Source organism: Lagopus muta, chromosome 3 (genome assembly GCF_023343835.1).
Source record: "Lagopus muta isolate bLagMut1 chromosome 3, bLagMut1 primary, whole genome shotgun sequence".
Taxonomy (NCBI): Eukaryota; Metazoa; Chordata; class Aves; order Galliformes; family Phasianidae; genus Lagopus; species Lagopus muta.
In genome coordinates this window covers 79293966-79313861 of record NC_064435.1, presented here as the reverse complement: position 1 = coordinate 79313861, position 19896 = coordinate 79293966, and the positions used below count along the sequence as shown (strand labels likewise).

At 43.3% G+C, this 19896-nt stretch overlaps 1 protein-coding gene across 2 annotated transcripts; it reads left to right on the top strand.

Annotated features, from left to right (window-relative positions):
• Positions 1-3029: 3029 nt before the first annotated feature.
• LOC125691003 (MARVEL domain-containing protein 3-like) lies at positions 3030-19846 on the top strand. Of its 2 annotated transcripts, none has more exons than XM_048939851.1 (4): positions 3030-3142; positions 4076-4231; positions 6891-7060; positions 18009-19844. In XM_048939851.1, the coding sequence occupies exons 1-4, from the start codon at positions 3030-3032 to the stop codon at positions 18713-18715; spliced, it is 1146 nt and encodes a 381-aa protein (XP_048795808.1). In that variant the 3' UTR covers positions 18716-19844. The 2 variants fall into 2 exon arrangements, with proteins under 2 accessions (XP_048795808.1, XP_048795809.1); XM_048939852.1 differs by lacking the exon at positions 3030-3142 and adding an exon at positions 3381-3572 and having other exon boundaries at positions 18009-19846.
• The last annotated feature ends 50 nt before the right edge of the window (positions 19847-19896 follow it).

Sequence of the window (19896 nt, the reverse complement as noted above, 5' to 3'; positions counted from 1 at the left end):
AAAGTGTTTTGTTCGTCATATGGGTCAAGTGAAGTCCCTGGTAACTGGAAAAATGCAGTGTCACATTCATTTTTAAGAAGGGTAGAAAGGATGACCCAGTGAACTGTCGACTTGTCAGCCTCACCTCTGTGCCAGGGATGACCATGAAAGTTCATGGAATAGACCGTCCTGGAAGCACGTGGAAGGGAGGGAGCCGATACAAGACAACCAGCACAGCTTTACCAAGGGCAAATCCTGCCTGACCAGTCTAGTGGTTTTCTATGATGGTGTAACTGCATCAGTGCATAATGAAAAAGCCACTGATGTAAACCATCTGGTCTTCAGGAAGGCCTTTGACACAATCCCCTGCAACATCCTTCTCTCTAAATTGGAAAGATACGGATTTGATGGCTGGACTATTTGATGGTCAAGGAACTGGTTGTGAGATCATACCCAGAAAGTAGTGGCTAATGGCTCAATGTCCACACAGAGATCAGTGATGAATGGTGTCCTTCAGGAGTCAGTATTGCAACAGATGTTCTTTAGTGTCTTCATCAGTGACATCAAATGCACCCTCAGCAAGTTTGTGGATGACACCAAGCTGTGAGGTGCAGTATCATAGAATCATAGAATGGCTGGGTTGAAAAGGACCACAATGATCATCTAGTTTCAACCCCTCTGTTATGTGTAGGGTTGCCAACCACCAGACCAAGCTGCCCAGAGCCACATCCAGCCTGGATGCAGTAGACATGCTTGGGGGACGTTATGCCATCCAGAGGGACCCAGACATGCTGGAACAGTGAGCACAGGAGAACTTCATGAGATTCAACAAAGCAAGTAGGAAGTCTTGCACCTGAATCATGGCAAATCCTTCTTTCATTACAATTTGGGGTGTTTAAGGATAGAGCACAGCCAAAAAGAACTTTGGAGTACTGGTGGATAGCAAGCAGGACATGAGCCAGCAATGTGCCCTCACAGCCCAGAAAGCCTACTGTATCCTGAACTGCATCAAAAGAAACATGGTCAGCAGAGCAAGGGGAGCAATTCTGTCCCTCTACTTTGCATTGGTGAGACCTCTCCTGGAGTACTGAATGCATACATGGAGTTCTCAGTAAAAGAAGAGAAACTGACCTGCTGGAGCACATCCAGAAGAGGGTGATCAAAATGACCCAATGGATGGAACACCTGCCCAATGAGGTCAGGCTGAGAAAACTGGGGCTGTTCAGCTCTGGGGAGACCCGATAGCAGCCTTTCAGTATATAAAGGGAGGCTATAAGAAGTGACAGACCCCTTAGCAAGGTCTATTGTAATAGGATGAGGGGAAATTGTTCCAAACTAAAAGAGGAGAGATTTAGACTAGATATGTGACAAAAGGTTTTTCCAGTAACAGTAGCAAAGCACTGAAACAGATTGCCCAAAGAGGTGGTAGATGCCCATCCCTGGAAATATTCAAGGTCTGGCTGAACAGGGCTCTGAGCAACATTATGTCACAGTAGGTGTCCCTGTTCATTGCAGTGGCGTTGGACTAGATGGCTTTTATGGGTCCCTTCCAATCCAAATGGGTTTATGATTCTGTGAAGGAACTGATGGTAGGCAGTAGCATCTTAAACTGTATTTCCACATTAAAGCTTCAGTTCCATTAAGCACTCACCACTGCCAAGAGAGGTAGCCTTCTCCCCACATCCCTCCCCCAGTTTCTTCCCTCTGAGACGTGCTTTTGCCAAGTCCTTGTTCCAGCACACATTTGATTGCAGCACAAAGCCAATTCATCTCACTAAAACAGCAGAAAGTAAATTGGTTTTGGCTGGAAAGCAAGCTGAATTGGCTTACTATGCGATCAAGTGAGCACCAGAGTTGGTGCAAGACAAAGAGAAGACAAACTGTATGGCTAAAAACAGGAACAGTAAAAGAGGTCTAGGAGAGATGGGAATGGTAAACAGCAGAATAAGCTGTTAACACAGTTCAACTGGAGCAGGAAATCATAGCCTTACTGTGCTCCAGCAATTTATAAAACGCATGTCCAAGTACTCAGTTCCCGTAGCCATCTCCTCATTCCAAGGGCAGCAGTTCCTCTGATACCCACAAATTACTTAAAGGGGATTTTGCATTTAGCCCTACAATAGGGCCGCACTGTAACAGCTGCACATCTTAAGCCCAAGTTCAAGAAACACTGGTACCCCAAGTGTGTTGCTGTATAAGCCTTTGGAGAGCCAAGGATTTTCTCTTGTCCCAGCTCTTCTCAGGGCTCTGCCTTGCACCACGGGCCTCAGGAAACTTTCCAAAGCTGCAGATTAGCTGGGCACCGTGCCACGTGAGCCCCCACCGTCCTACTGTTCCAGCTCTCTCTGTGGGACTGCACAATGAGCATCCAGCACGCAGCAGCGCCAGCCCATGGGTCTGCCCACGGCTCTCTACACAAATGGAGATATCCCCTACCAAAAAGGCTTTGTGTTTGCCCGTCTTTCAAAGCCTGCGGACAGCGGGCATCCGGAGGAGCAGCACAGCGTTCCTGTGGGGAAGCATCGCAGGCTGCCAGTGCGGAGACAGAGCCCCAGAGCAGCCACACGTTGCTTCAGCAGAGAAAGGCCTTTGAGCAGAGCACCACAAAAACAGACTGTACACTGTGTTTGCAAGGCCAGTTATCTACCAAGCAGCTTTACACCTGAGGGAATGAAGCGGCCACCTCCTCCTTCAAGTCACCAACAAGTGCCACAGCCTTCCAACAGCCTGTTGCCACCCACCTGGACCAGTGCAGGCCTTCCAACCCCAAGCACTGCATAGCGAGGAAGCTGGCTTTAAAAGCAACAGAAGTAATTTTAAAAAGGCAGCTGCTGGGATGGGGAGGGGGCTTGAATTCTCATTTTATTGACCTTCCAGTTCTATACCCTCCCAGGGCCCCCGCTTTCCAGAAGGAGAACCGAGGTCTCCGTTTATCAAAGTAAACAACGCCAGGGCCGCCCCAGGGCCCCGAGGTTTCGCTCTCCCCCGTGCCCGGGCCGGACGGGCCGGCAGCAGCGCCGCAACCTGAGGCCGGGCAGCTCCGGGCGGGTATGGCGCAGCTGCTGCCCCGCGCCAGGGGCCGCCTCCCCGCGGCGGGAGGAGCGGCGGTAGGTGGAGGGCGGACCCGGGCTGGCCGAGAGCCGGAGCTCCGCGCTGCCCTCAGGTGAGGGGCGGGGGGGCACGGGCTGGGCCTCGTCTCGCCGCGTTCTGGGGTCTTCGCCGCCTTTCGAAGAGCCCTCTGCTCCAAACAGAGGAGCCGAGCCGAGGAGAGTCTCTTTGTTAGTTAGCCGGAAAGAAAAATCGACTTCTTTCCTTAATGGCACCCAGAGGAGACTGAAGGGAAGTCATTATGCGAGGCCTGAGCTCGACCAGTCGAAACCACATCGACCGTGGGTGCTGCTGTGCTGCTGCTGGGGCTGGCAGCCGGGGCTGAGGGGTGCGGAGGTGCTTGTGCTGTGCGAGGTGACCTCTCACAGCGTTGGGCTCAAATAGACAGCCTTCAGCAGGCTCTGTTGTGGTAGGACAAGGGGAAACGGCTTCAAACTGAGAGAGGGGATGTTTAGATTGGATATAAGGAAGATTTTTACAACTAGGTTAGTGAAGGACTGCAACGGGTTTCCCTTTCCCAGAGAGTTAAAGGATGCTGCCCTCTTTCCCTCCTCCATCGGTAGAGACATTCAGGTCAGGGCTCTGAGCAACCTGACCTCACCATAGGTGTCCCTGTTCACTGCAGAGGAGTTGGACTAGATGGCCTTTAAGGGTCCCTTCCAACTCAAACGATTCTGTGATTGTTTCTATATGGCCAACACGCCTTGTCCTTGCAGCAGAGGTGGGAGAGCAAGAGTGGATCTTATAAATAAGTTCAGTGTAAAAAGTGTTGAATATAGAAAATGTCCTGCTTGATCAATAGGAAAAGGTAGAGAAATAGACTTTACTGAAGTTACTTGTAGTTTAAAAAAGTTTACTTCCTACTTTTCTTAAGGAAGTCTTTACTATGTCTGGAGTCAGCGTGCAATGGATGCATTCTGTTGGCGCTGGTCAATGAATAACTTTGAGTGGAGCAGTAAAATGAATCAGTTTTATTCCTCTGGTGCAGGAAGTTATTTTTGAAAGAAAGAGTACATGTAAGAGACAAAATGGCTCATGCTGGGAGGCGATACCGAGATAAGCAAGGTGGGTACCATGAGAATCGTGGATCTGATGGATATGAGGAAGACAGAAAAACAAGAAAACCAAGCCCATACAATGGAAGGTACGTCTTACCACCTTAAAGGAGCATATCACAGCAAGTCTGCTATGTCTGTCCTTTTGTTTGTTTGCTTTTAAATACATTCACGCTACAGTAGTAAAGAAAGCGTTTACCTGAAATCATGGAGCATGAGAATTCCACATTAAGAATCAGGAAACTATTTTACACTTTGAAATTTTAAACAGTTTTTAGTCTTTCTATTGAACTTGAGGGTAGCTGCAGGCTAAGAAACAGCAGAAGGAGGCAGATCTGTGTATTTCATAGGGTTGTCTGGATAAAGCCAGATCACAAGTAGTTAAAGTATGGCTATGGCTCTTTGTACAGCTGCTTAAGGGGTTGTTTGGTCAACAGGTGACAATAAGTCAAGGCTTGCCAATACACACTGTATTATTATATGTACCAGCAAAGGGACTTACTGAATATGCTGCTTGATTCAGCTTTGAACAAGTTAATGGTAATCCAAAACAAAATCAGTTTAAATAATTGCAGTCAATAAATGTACTTATTTAAGTGCCTCAGGTAGTTTGTGGCACATCAGAGCAGGCCAGCCACTATCACTGCAATAAATAAATAAGCGAGCAGAAGAGATGGAGTGACAAATCAGTTCTCAGGATATTATACTCCTCCTTTCAGCCTGGATAGCCTAGAGCATATTAGAACTGATCTTAGGCTGCTTTGTAGGAATCTGCAGTTGTAAACATTAGCAAATGAGTTGGGACTGTAAGGTGTTCTTCAGACCTGCTTAGCCTTTGGGAGCATGGTTGTAAGGTAATAATAGAATCAAAGAGCAAGGAGGAGATAGGTATAATAATGGTTCTTTTAAAGCTGAACCACTGAAATCTACCCTGATAATACACACTTAAGCAAGAAAAAATGGGATGAGAATAAAAGCAGCAGTGGAGAGCGCTTGTATGGACTAGAAAGAGTACTTCCAGCTGAGAATAAAAGATGTGGATGATAATCCTATAACAAAAACTATGTACTGTATTTTTTTTTCTTCTGTGTCTTTTAATTCATGAAAAAGAAATGAGAGAAATGGGAATAGAAATCAGCCTAAGAATCATCTTTAGATGCTGAATGATTGCTCTTAGTGAGAGCATAGATCAGGAGCGAATGTAGTTAAATTATCTTACAACATGTGCAAGGATAGCAGTAAGTTGAACCACCTCTTCTTAGTAAGGCTCTTTTCTGGACTTCTTGCTTTTGCTGTTACTTATAAATGGCAGGACACACTGGCAAATGGTGGAAGGACTGTAAGGGCTAATAACCATCCCCATATACACCGAGGATTAGAGGAAGGGAAACTGCAGCTACAGATCTGTAACAGCCATGGAGGTGGTTCTTGGAGTCAACCAAGAAGCTGACAAGAACCAGCCTTCACTGCAACTAATCAAAATGACTTTTCATCTTTTTTTTTTTTTTTGATGCAGTTTGGCTTAACTGAACAACATTTCCCCTGCTTACTGATCTTGAAAAGAAATAACTGATTTTGTAAGGAAATTACAGTATTTTGGTGAAATCTTAGATTTATTGACCCAAAGATCTCCAGATCCCATAATGGAAGAGATGGGAAGAGTATTGTAGAAACTGTAATTTGGGTGCCTAATGCTCTCATCCCTTGTGAGCCAAAACTATCTAGCCAAAGTATGTCTTTCACAATGCATTTCTGTCTGAAACTTCTATAGTAAGCTTTCTCTCATTGCTGAGGAAGAGTTGCATCACCCTGAGCTGGAAAGTCCTGAAGGAAAACAGGAGCAAGGGCAGCCAGAAGAGGCCCATTTTGAGGGGGAAAAAAACATCTACAAGAAAGTTGTTGGTTTTTTTGTCTTTGGGCTTTTTTTTTTCCTAATTGTACTCAGATACTGAACATTAGGGGAGGGTTTTCTTTTTTTATTTTGTTTTGCTTGTTTTGTTTTCTGGCAAGTAGCAAGATACAATAGAGAGAAGCAGCTGCATCAGAAGTACCAAAGGGATTGCTTTCAAGTTAACTGGAAGTCTTATAAATCACATAGCTTATTTAATTTATGTGACACAGCTGTGCAGGATGCCTTGGTGGTTGCACAAGACCCAGGACAAAGGTCAGAAAAATCAGGGATGTTTCAGCCAAAAAGAGCTGTTGGCAACTACACGTGGAGTTGTTAGCATGAGTCTTGTTATTGAAGGTCTCAATTAAAATGTAAAAAACTACAATGAACATGATTTAGTGTGAATGCATAAGATAATATTTTTAAGTTAAATCTGGAATTGGATGAAGATAAACCATAGTGCAACGATGCTAGGAAACAAAACTGCAGCTGAAAGTGCTGATATGTGGATAAGAAATTCAAGATAGTAATCAAATAGGAAGACATAAAAAAGAAAATATGGAATGAGACTTTAAATGCCTCTTACTAATTCAGCATCATCCAGCTGTACCTTGAAAAGTCAAGTTCAAAGTCTCCTTTAAATGAAGGAGAACGTTTAGATTAGACCAAGCATTTACAAAACAATTTACCATTTCTTTTAAGCTGAGCGTTAACTCATTTTAAAAGAGCCAGTTACACTTTTCACACAGAATAATGTAAAATCTCACCAACTTCAAACATTCATTAGGCTTAAGGGAGCCTGTATGTCATTGCAGCATGATCTGATTACTGTATATTTCCCATTTACTCCACTGCAGGCCAGCAAAAGATACCCGTGGTGGCCAGCACTCGAGGGCTTCCACCATTTGCTCAGAGCCGTACTCTAAAGCTTCAGCAGCATCACAGGAGTATTTTGACTCACCACCACAGTATTACCCCACCAAGGAAACCTTGTCCATGAAGTGTTCAAAGGTATGCACAACAAGAGGTACGTGCAATTCTTACTGCCTGCCACCCACTCCTCCCCCTCCCAAGGCTCTTCTAGGTTTCTCTGTCTGTGATCAGAAGCACAACAAAGTAAATCCAGGGGAACGCACAAAATATGAACATGAAATTCATGAATGACGTGGCTGCAGGTTAGTAATTGTAAATTAGTAATTGGAAGGATCTAAAAAGCAAAATGTACAGAGTATCACAGATACTTGAAGATGTGTGTTCAGAGTACGCAGCCACAGTGTCAGCACAGGTGATGTGTTGTGCAACAAGAGGCAAGCTTTGGGATTTGGGAGTAGGCAATCTAAATACTGCTGTGGAAGCTTTGATGCTGGGTTATCCCAGCATGTTCTTCTCACACTATCAACTCTGTATTTAATCCAGTCATCACTGGTGCATCATTATAAAGTAACAGCATGTGAGGCAGAACTATTTTAAGGACATGTAATCCAGTAAACCAGCTCTTCAGAAATAACTGATTTTTTCATAGCTAGAAAATGGGCACAACAAGAAATGTTGAAGAAATGAACATTAATGTGGGGGTAAATCAGCCTTAACGCTTAGCAAATCCCATAAATTGAAAGAAAATGCAGCTAAAATACACATTTCTCCTTTGAAGTTTTCTCTCTTTGTTTTTTGGAAAGGCTCACTGCAGTCTAAGTGGAAAGCTGAGGTGCACAGTTTTTGGTCAGAAGCTGATCAGGCTTATGAAGAGCTTAGAGTGACATGGTTTTTTTTTTCTCCCATTTGCTTCTCGTTATTTCAGTGCATCAAGCATCATTAACATCTTCAAAACGTCCCAGATTTGGATGCATCAGTTGACAATGATGATTTCACTCCCACCCCTCCCCCAGGTATTGCTCAGTATTTCCAAAAGTTTAATGGCTGAGCTTACACTGGAGGAGGGAAAAGAAATCAAATAGAAAACAAACCCCATTGTTGGCAGCTTAATTTCAAAAAAATGAAAAGAAATTGAAGGTTGGTAAAATCCTGAGAATTCGACTACTCATTGAACTTCTGAAAGTACAAAAAATCTGGGTGCAATTTCTTAGAATTGTTTTCTTAGAATTCTCTGTTCCCTGCAATCAGATACCAAATGTCATAAACGAAAACCTAACACGAACTTTTTGAAAGGAAGTCAGTGCATGTGAGCTACAGCTTCTTACAGCATCGAAAACTTCCTGGAAATGCTTTTTAACTCTCTCTCTCTTTTGCCAATGGTTTATCAGCAGTCTGGTGAAATCCCCCTTCCCGATTGCCGTAATTTCAAAACAAAGTAGTGTCAAACCAGGATGGGAAATTGAGCCATCTACCACAGTCTTTTCCAAAGCAACAACTGAAATGTGAGCCTTAGCCCCTGAGCGTGTTTCGTTCTCCTTTCACTACATATCTTACTTTTCCTTTTGCCCAGCAACTATCCATATGCTTTTTGTACAAGTTGACTGGTTTGTCAAACTATAGAGGAACCGTGGACAACCAAGAGCTCCAAGCAATATTTACTTCAGCCACCGTGCTCCTCACCTGCAATATCCCAAAAAACTGAAGCTGAGGTTTCACAAACAGGCTGGTATGAAACCAGTTATCCTTCTAGCACCTTAGCTGCAAGCTGTAGCTGAAAAAAAAAAAAAAAAAAAGAAATTATTCTTATTGCCTCCTTCCCTCTCTAATCCCCTCCCACACTTCTTTTTTATTCCTACAACTGCATTAAGAAAAGAAACCCAACCTGAATACAGTGGAAGAGACAACTGACAACTGATTCTAACGTCCTTTGCCGTCGGGAGCATCTGATAGCATCTAAAGAGACTTCAAACCATTCTGCTCCATTTTAGTCCTTTCATCTTAAAAACAGAAGGAAAAAAAAAACCTGTTTAAAAATTCTGTGAGCAATCCCCATTAATACCCATTCAGAGTTGTCTAGGTAGGATCACCTGGGTAGCAGTACCAGATTGTATACAGATTATGCATCCTCCCAAATTATATACTAGAGTGCAAGTTTGGGAGGAATGTAGCAGTTTGGACCAGTAAAGAGCAAGCTGTCCTCTGGGTTATTCACTTCAGATTCGTGGAATTTCCTGAACAGCAGACCAGTATGCACTTCTGTTGTGCTTCGTACCTTTGTACAGTCTCCACCTGTTTCATTCTAGGGACACACTCGCATTCCACTGCTAATAGAGGTGTAACTCGTGACAGGCAGCACAGAACTAAGATTTCTTCTTAACTCCATCTGTTTGAAAACCAGGCATTCCTTTTTATTTCCTTTTAACCACTACAAATCTGTGAGACGATCTTTTCTTTCATCTCATGGGAGCTTGTGTCCTTTAAGAGCTTTTGGCTGGAGGCTTCACCACGAGCTTTTTTGGAAAATCAGACACACTATGGCTTGGATTGCCTTTCTTCTTGTATCTCCTGATTCTTTTGAACCACTTCCCTCTACGAAACTTTTGACTCTCCCTTGCTCCACTAGCTTTATGTATCGTTTCTATGTTTATGTTTGATAGGAAAATCACACCTGGGGATCTGCAGATCACAGATTAAAAAGACAATAAAAACAAAGAAGTTGGCCACCTTCTGCTTCTGTATTACACAACAGTGCATAGAATGGTGTCAAGCTGTGTAGATATTCTATATGATTACATGAGAATTGGAAATAAAATACTCTTGATAAAGACAAGCCATTCATCAGCTTGAGGAACTAGTGCTTGGAATAACCATTTCTTACAGCTGAAGCACAATAGTGTATGCTACTTAAAACAATTTTTGGCCTTGGATTTCTTAGTGCTGAAATTCTTTCAGAAAAACGCATCCAACTTGTTTTTCACTGTTGGTGCAGATTTAATTTCTGTAGTTCTATCTTCTGCTTAGAAAAATTATATTAGTAATAATGATTGCTTTATCAAATTCATTCCTTCTGGTTATCAGAGGGACACGAGAAGCGTTCGAGTCTGGCTGCCATGCTGCTTCCTTTACATTAGAGAGAACAAAATCTGCACCAAACTCAGGAGGGAACTTCTGATCTTATGTTGGTCGTGAATATTTGATCACTTTTCCTCAAAAGCTCTTAGTTATATTACATATACTGATGTGAAAGAGGTGGAGTGATGCAGCTGTAGGGTAATGCTGCTGCTAGTTTTGCTGAAATGGTGAAGGTAAACCAAATTTCTCCCATCCTTACTCAGCAGCAGACTCAGAAAATGCTTGCATTTTTGCCTTGTATAGAACTGTACTGTGCTAGCTAGAACTACAGTGTTAACATTTTTTTTTTTAATTCTTCAGCCCTATTAGCAAAGAAGGGAGATAGCACTTAAAAAGATTAGAAAAAAAAATTGTGATCTATAACTGAATAGTAAAAGTACAACTGAATCTCTGATCTTTGCTGCCATAAACACAGCTTAAAGAGGGGCCGTGAATAGTGGCTGATTTCTTAAGCACATTGTAGGTGCTCCCAAACTATCCTGTCTTTAGCCTGCATTACAGCAGCCACAGTTGTTAAATCCTTCAGACTGATTTCCTCTCAGAACAAGAGAGCATTATCATTTGTAACAACAATAAAAGCCTATGACTTCAAACAGAGCCAGGAGGAAATATCAAACCAAATTTATTAGGAGGAGGAAATAGAATTAGGGAGTAACAATGACTTTCTCCAAGATATACTTGTACATTAACAAGCCAGCATTAATTCAAATGTAAACATCTATAAGCTTTTGTTTTCACAAAGCAGTCCATGTTTTTCCTGTAGCTAAGGATGCTGGCAAATACTCTCAGACTGGAAAAAGTACAGAGGTGAAAAGTCACGCTGAGCAGAGGGATCTCACTGTTAGACACCCGCTTTGAGTTACGCCACTGCTCATCACAGTTATACCGATAGCATTATGTTGCAGTGTTATGTCCTGGTACTGCTCTTCTTTGAGAGTCTGACCTGAGAGCAGGAGGGAAAAACACTTTGCAGAACACCGTTTAACATCTGATGCTGTGGAACTCTTGATGGCAGGGACGTAGTGTTTTGCAGGAGGCATTGGATTGAAGTAAAAGACTTTCCGTAACTCCAGTTACATATGTTGAAAAACATTGAAGGGTCATTAAATGCACACAGTGCAGATAACTTTATGGATTAAAATAAGTGTTAGAGAAGTATATTCAGCAGAACAAGATAGATCTTTTCAACAGCGTGGTCAATAGGATACATATGTTTCTGGGGAGGCACCTAGTGGGATTAGTCTTTATCTTCACATTTTGCCTCTGCATTCTTAGCTCTTTTAAATTGTGCTCAAAGCTGTCATACACTGTTCCTGTAACAGTTAATTTATTTCAACATATTTTTGCTATGAGGATGGAGCACTGAGTTCCCCTGCAGTCTCATTTGTATTTAGGCACCATTCCCCTCCTATCTCTTGCCACATATATTTAAATACAGGGCGACTAACACATTAAATTTGCCATTACATTTTTAATCCTGGAATTGGAAAGAAGGAAGACATTTGTAGTGGGAATTGGATAGAGCTATACAAATGAATCTAGATGGTTCAAAATGCTTAATGAAAATGGCACATTTACAAGACAGATGGAGTGCATAGCAGAGCTGCAGGTAACCTTCCTGTTCTGAGGACTATTTCATTTGGAATTAAGTCTTGTTTGCTGTGAAACACAAATAGCCATTTAGCTCTATAAAAACATGAAGAGGAGCTACAGTACTTACAGATACCAGTTTCTACCTTTAGCAAATAGTTGCCCTATCAAGATATGGGGCTTGACTCTGCCTACATTTTTATATCAATTGTTTTCATCCACCTTTTTTTTTTTTTTTTTTTGCTTGCTTATACTATTGTTTTTACAGAGAGGAGAACTACAACTGAGAATTTTCACCTCAGGTAGCAAGGCAAGATCCTTGCAAAGTCATGTTAACTTTTAGTATGTGTTAGACTTTGGTCCATGGTTACCTGCTGGGAAATCTTTCTTAAGTCTGCACCAGTGTAAAACAAGCTTGGCAACCATCCTTCTTGCAAGACTACTGGGTTTGTCTTCCTTTCACCTTACCCAAATTCTTAGAAGCAAGAGAAATTCTTCTTTTCACAAAGTGGCTCTCAAGGCTAACTGATGATACAGCAAAGCAATGCTATGTGAGATGTAGCTGTATTTCTGGAAGCAACCGATTACAGCTCCCTTAAAGGAGAGAAATCCACTCAGTCAGGAATGCTGTTTACCAGGTATGACAACCCACAACTTGTAAAGTGAGTAAGGAGCTCCACAGGTTCCTCCAACCTGATCTACCTTCAGCCAGACTATGGTTACGTAAGGAGCAATAACACCCCAATCTTTGTACTTTCTAAAGGTGGCCATGTTTCACTTTGAATGAAAGGAGTGCCTACAGAAAGTTGGCATAAGAAACGAGCGTTTCATTGTTTTCTGGACCGCCCAAGTTTGTTACAAGATATTTGTTTTACTACCTGGTGGAAGCATGGGTACAGTAGGAAGAAAAAGTGCTTCCCAAAAGACAGAACAGGAGGTCACCATGCTGAGACCTACCAGCACTACAGATATGTCTGAAGCCTTTTACACACGTTGCATTTAAGTCAGTATTACCAAGTGCTACAGTTTAATGTGTGACCTTCTGCTTTCCTTTTAGAAGGTTGTGAAGGTGGTTCATTCTAAGCTAACAGGAGACAAATCAAGAACATGCTTAGAAATGATGCTTTAAGGAACTACTAGGGGAAAAAAGGTTGTTTCTAGGCAGGGAAAAAAACACTGACACTATCTCAAAGGCAAGTGAATCAGTTTCATACAGTGGCAGGAAACTATGTTTCTGCAAATTAAGCCCTTTTCTGTGACAGCTGGATAGAGCAGGTAAGACAATAGTTGTTCAAGGGAATATTACACACAAAAAAAACAAGGCCATACGTTTGGGTTTGAGCATTCCAGTTATGCTGGTAGGGCTTCTGTGAATCATTGAAAACAAGGCTAGTTATCCTTTGAGATTTCCTAGTGGAAAACTGTCTTTACTAAAGAGAGACAACATATTAGAAGATAGTTATTCTTTTTTCTGGAGTGCATGAATAGTTTAATTTTCCCAGTTTATAACTGTTCCTCCCTCCATTTCCAGTAAGATGATATCTCAAACAAATGAGCCTACACGTATTGGGTGCTTATGTGCCATTAAATTTCAGTTGGCTCTGAGTACATGGTTCCCTTGGGTCCTTTGAAAAGCCAAGATTCAGTGAACAACTGTTGGTCTCACATTGCCTAACTCTTGCTTTAGAGTTGTTGTTTTTATTCCTTCTTTGAACATCAGGGAGATTTCAGCATAACTCAGTGAAAGCTAAATCCCACCAGTGTCTGAAGAACACTGGAGACCTACACAGATAGTGGTGGCATGGGGAAGGTTTGTTTATGAGAAGGCTCTGTATTGCCCTGAACTTACATCAGTGAAGTTGGTTTCATTCTCATTACCAGTTTCAGTAAATCTTGCTTTGCACTGGTATTTATATAAGGGATGTAATACCATTAGCAAGATAGTTTAATACTTTGCTTGCAGATTTAATATTTTAGTCTGTTGTGACTGTTTTCTCTGTTTCATTTCCTCTTCATTTTCCTCCAGTTTTCTTTCCTCCTCGTCACATTTTTGTCCCCTTCCTTCCAAAAAGGGAATATCTCTCTTCCTCTGATGTTTCCTCCCTCTCCCACCCATCGCATTCCAATTTAGGCCAGAGGGGACCAAAGCTGTGCACCTAGCTGTGCACTTACCTTCTGTGGAAATGCACCACCTACACTTCAGGAGAAGTTCAGCATATGAGATCCTTTTCAGGACTGACTGCAGCTTTTGTAAGTCACTGTATATGGTCAAAATACGTGTCTGCTCCTGTGGAAAAAATCAAAACACCACACACCACTACCTCTGAAAAGCAGAAAGCTACCCGAACTGGAAGACAAAACAACTTTCAGTGAGAAAGGCTGGGTGAATGATTCCTGCTGCGTGTGCTGCAGCCTGTAGTTCTTCTCTTCCCTTTTCCTCGAGCGACCCCTAATGGGATGTGGCTCAGGCTCCACTTACCTGTGTGTGTTGACACAGTTTCCTCATACTACCTGCTTGCCCTGTGTGAGCCTGTCCTGGCCTACGCCCCTGGCTCTGGGATTGAGGTGTCCAAGAGGGACAGCCGGACACCTCTGAGGCTGCTGGTTGGGTACCGCCGATCCTGGTGGCACCTGGCCTGCAGTGGAAGCAGAGGGAGAGAGCAAGCCAAAAGGCACATGGAGAAAACAGATGTAAAATACCTGAAAAATGCACAGGAATGTTAAATGGAGAGGAAAGAGTGATATCAAAAGAGTCAGTCAGGAGAAGTAGTCCCTGTGCAGTCAGCAGAGGGATATAAAGTGCCAAGATGTAGTGGAGGGAGACACTTTGAAGGCTGCGTCTATTTAGTCAGGCCCTCGTGAGGTTAGGGGAAGTTCAACAGAAACAGCCAGGACTGACTGTCCTGCAGATGAGTTTTTGTCAGCTACAGAAACACAGGGACAAATGTGAATTGACCTTATTACTTTATGGACACATACACATAACCACAGTGACCCTGATGTTGGGATTGTTCTGCTACAGGGGGAAAAGCCTCTTCACAGCTTACCACATACAAGATTCAAACAGCTGTGAGTTACTGGTTACCACACAGTCAGATGCAGAGTAGGTTTATGAGACAAAGCATGCAGGTTTAACAGCTCACCACACCTGAAATGGAGAATTTCTGATTCTTCTTTGGCTGTTATTTCCCCTGCTAAATTTGTGCCAGTGCAATTGCTCATCAGACCCTCTATGAGTCACTTCAAGTTGCTAAAGTTGCAGGAAAAAACAGCAGCACACAAGAAAGGAGCTGAATCGTTTCCTGCTCTTTTAATTTATTAAAACAGCTCTTGGAAGGACCTAATGCTTGGCCAGAGTATTGCTGGGTAGGGGAAGAACATGATGACTTCCCAGCCAAGGGCAGGAGCTATTAGACTAAGGTCAGCTGCCTGTGGATCTAAATGCTTACAGCCTGCCTGCTTGTTTTGCTGCATTTAAGCTCACCGTTTGGCATAAGACAAAGCCATTGATCAATGCATTAATGCCATGGCAGTAGCCAAATGTGCACCCAATACAGGAGAAAAAGGAAAACAGTGAATAATGGATAAATCATATAAGTGGAAAAACTGCATTTGATAGAAGAGAACCTGTTTGATACAGCAGGCATCCTACTCATGGCAGTGAAGATAGGATTCGAACAAAGCTAACAATTAAATTGAAATTACCATCCATTGCAGATTTGGATTTTATGGAATGAGTGAAGCAATCCTCTGCAAAGCTCCTGGAAACACCTACAGCCTGAACTGATTGCATCAGTTCTTCTCACCTTTAGTGTTGAAAAGCAGAGTGGAAAAGAAGCATAGGAAAGAAAGTAGCAGTCCAAGAACCCTGACTTGAGTCTCATTAGTTTCTCAGTATGGAGGGGGCTCGTTCCCAAAATCAGCTATTCATTGTGCTAATTTTAGGATGAGAAATAACGGCCTTCAGCCCGACCAGGAGGGGAGGCTCAGGTTGGATATTAGGAAAAATTCCTTCTCGCAGAGAGCAGTGAGGCAGTGGCACAGGCTGCCCAGGGAGGTGGTGGAAGTGTTCAAGAAATGTGGATGTGGCACTGAGGGACGCGGTGAATGGGCACGGTGGGGGTGGGTTGGCAATTGGACTGGATGTTCTGAGAGATCTTTCCAAAATTAATGATTGTATGATAATACAAACCAGTATAATTAATTTTAGATTAGTCCCAAGGTTTTGACCTTGAGAAAGGAAAAATATATCCAAGCCTGTAAAGTTTTACAATTCTATGAGTCTATGGTTTTCAGGCCTCCTGCTGTTTACGATTCAAGTCTTGCAACACATTCATTGTTGCATGGGACTAGGGAACAGTGTAGTAGATTGAGTATCAGCTTTTAACTATAACAGATAACAGGTCAAAGTTGTACAAAACTTTTAGGGTGCCTAGGTCAAGATTTGAACATATTGTAGGGCTTACTATTTCCAATTGAAGATCGCATAAGGCCTTGGGAATTCCCATTAATAGTCCACTTTAAAAACCCTGCTGGCTGCCATCACAGACCTTTAATTCACAGCTTTGTAGCATTCATCATTTCAGGATTTTTCTTTAACACAGGAGTTCTTGTTACTGCCCGTTTTATTGTTTTTAAGTCAATCCACACATTGCAGATAACTCCTGGAGTGGCTGCTAATGAACCTCTTTTCCTTGCTTCCACTCCAATCAGTTCTACAACAGGCATGTGTGAAAATTATGCAGGTACACATAAAACCCACCCAACCTGAATGGCCTGCTTTAGGACATTTTTCACACGTGCCACAAAGCACCTACTACTGCAATTAAAAATTCAACAGCCCTCACTGGTTTCATTTTTCATTCCATCTGCAAAGGGATGCATCATGCCAGTCCTACAGCAGCAGCTCAGTGAAGGTAAGGCTTTGTATGAATACTTAGGAAGTTTTGGAACAGCAGCACTGAGGATTGGAATGGGTTATTTTCACAGTTATAAATATGGAGAGATTTGCAGCAGGTGCTAACTCTTAACAACAGAAAATTGCCCTTTCTAAAGCTCAGCAAGGGGATGTACAGGAAAAGCTGATACTTAGCATAGCCAGAGGCCCTTGTCAAACCACCACAAGCACCTTCCAGTGAAAGGAAGCAGCAACAGGAAGGTACTTCTTGCCCCAGCCCTCTGGGGAGGGCATAAGAAGAGGCAGAACAAGAATACCCAATAATCCATCATTCCTCGTGCTGCTTCAGCCCTTTCTTTTAAGCCCATACAGCCTTGACAGCAACGGAGCCATGGCTCAGGAGGAAAATGCCACGCTGATCAATGCTAATAGCATAAATGAAAGTCTACATGCAAGCTGAAGATCCCACCCCCCTTTAAAGGCAAGCATAGGACCACTCTGTGAAGCATCTTACATTCTTGGCTGTCAGGCTGCAGCAGAATAAGACTCACAATTCAGTAAATAGCTTCAGGACTTGAGGAACAGCACGTGATACACTTTGGGTTTTCATTTCCTGAATAGGCAACTCTAGCTGTGCTACACTGCAACATCGGTCATGTTTACTAATCTTAGTCTGACCCCTAGTGAGCTGTCACAGAATAATCAGATTCATCTACGCTCTGCTGGCCCTTCCTGACAGGCAGCTACTAGAAGAAGCCATTTCTCCTAGGTTACTTTTATCAGTAGCATAGCACAGGGAAAAGATTCAACTCAGAAGTCATAAAGCTTTCTTTTGAAGCTGGGCATCTGTGAAAGAATACACGAAGTATCAAATTCCCTTACCTCAATACATAAGGTATTTTTGTCCTCTTCCCCCACTTTTTCTATGCAATCAGTTTGTTAATACCTGTGAAGAGATTTTATTTCTGTAAGAGATAGAGAAGTGATGTGTAAGAAGTTCGAATTAGCACTTAACACAAAAACGTGTCTGTTAAAGCAGTAAACTTTTAAGGACCTACACAGCTTGCACCATTTGTTAAGCCATCAGAGGACTGTAGGTTTTTGTCAGCTTTCACCTCTGCATTTTGTTCAGACTGTTTATGCCAAGGAGCTACAGGCCAAAATGCAATCGTTATTCGCTTTCCTTGGCAGTAACACAAGCACAGTAAAATCTTTATGGATTTTTCCCCTCATGGAGTCCCATTTATCAAACACGCTGACAAATTTTTAGAAAAGTAATTTGCCCAACTTCTGAAATGTGCCCATGAGAGCTTACACTTTTTTTTTCCCCCCTTCTTCCCCACAAAGAAGCACTCTGGTGTTGCTACAGCCAGGAGGATTGTCTCAGTAATAGCACTCTCTGGTTCTGTTTTTGGATCTATTTTTATCACCCCCAGTTTGCACATGATTCTGATACCTCTTCCCACCTTTCTGCTCCTTACAGGCATTTTGAAGTTCGTGGAAATCACCGTTAACCTCCTGGTGCTGATTTGTGTGGGTGCTGCCCAAGCCTCTGTTGCAGGCTTTACTTCCGTCGGCGGCTTGGGCATCGGATCCTTTAACCTGAATTCAGCCTACAGCCCCTTCGAGGGCACGGAGCTCCAGGAAGTGAGGGAGCTGGACATGCAGATCACCCAGATGAGAGCCCCCTGCGTCTACGGCGGAGTAACCTTCAGCTTAGCAGCAGCAGCGCTCACGCTCATCTTCCTCGTAGTGGGGGCAAAACCCATCCACCGCCTCAAGATGGGGCTGCTCGGTGGTGAATGCGCCTTCAGCCTGCTGGCTGGTGTGTGCTACGTCATTGCAGTTAGTCTCTACTTGCACTTTGTCACCCAGGTGAACGCCACGGAAGCTTGCAAGAGGCGTGAGAGGCTGTACGCGCGCCGTGGTTACACCTCCATGAACTGCGTGGTCCAGGGTGGCGATGCAGCCGTCGGCCTCTTTGGTGTAGTTGCGGCCTGTTTGTACTTTGCCAGCTTTGTGGTCTGCATCCTTGCTATTCGAACCGTGCGGGCCTTCCAGAGCCACATGGCCATGGCTCAGCACAGCCCCAAGAGCAGCGTTAGGGACAGAAGCGTCAGAAATGACCGCCCCACGTACAGAACCTCTGGAAGCTCCCAGAACACCCAGGCTCTTGCCACATTAGTGTGAAGTCAGTTGTGGGCCTGTGCCAGAGAACAGCAGCTTCAGCGAGGGGCAGTACTGGACTTTGTGTGCCTAAATCCACTGTCTGACAAGGTACTGGAAGTGTCTCTCAAATCACCAAATGTAAATAAAATGTAATAAAATAGATGCTGGAAGGATATTCTAACAAAGCTTTTTTTTTTTTTGGTGCATCAGTCTCTCGGACAGACTCCTGCCTTTAAAATGTGTTTGATTCTAACGTTTCCACCCTGTACAGAGCAAATCTGAACAACAGTGCACTGTTAACAGGTTGCAATTGCAATGGTGCCGAGCTGGTGTTAATAACCACTCCCTTTATTCTCTCTTGGCATAAGGAATTGAACATAAAGCCTGCATGGGCAGCCAGCTGTGCAGAGAAGTCCTTGAACACATCCCGTGCCTGTTGATGCATCCTGTTGCTTTAAGCCACAGTAGGCACAAAGCAGAGGACACTCAGGTGCCTTTCTGAATCGCATCCTGAGTTATACTTGTGACCTGTTCCACTTGGAACAGTGAAATATTTTATCTTTCGAGTCATGGGGTCATCGCATGGCAATCACGTGCTCCTGTAGGAATGCTGCCAAGAGGAGCAAGCTGCAGCTAACTTCAAAAGCAGCATCTGGGGCCTGGCTCCAGGTCTGCTACATTTTTCCTCCCACTGAGCACAGATCAGACGGTAAGAGGCAACACATTTGTCAGCTATCCTCTTAATGAAGATACTGCTTGCCTCTGCAGCATGGTTTGGCTTGCTGACTACAGCTGATGATGAGCAGAGCCCAAGTCAGGTACGCGCTGGCTGCCATTGAGCTTTTCAAGGCAATTCTGTAACAATGACAAAACATTCACGTCTCCTTCCAATATCTAAACGAGAAAAGCATGAGTGAACAGCAGTAATTGTATGCCCCCAGGGTCGAGAAAATAAGAGAACATCTTTTCAGAGTTCTTTTTTGAGGAAGATGAAATAGGTCACTGGACTTCACAGATGAGAGGGTGAGAAAAAAAGAGCTATTGCTGAAGTATGTAAGATTTGTCAGTTTGTGGGGAGGGAAGAGGCAATTTTGAGCCTGGCTGTGATCTTTCTCTTCCATGTAGCTCAGAATCACTGTCTAGATGAGGCCCTTTTGAACCATCATAGAGCTTATTTATTTTATATATTTAATGTATGTATG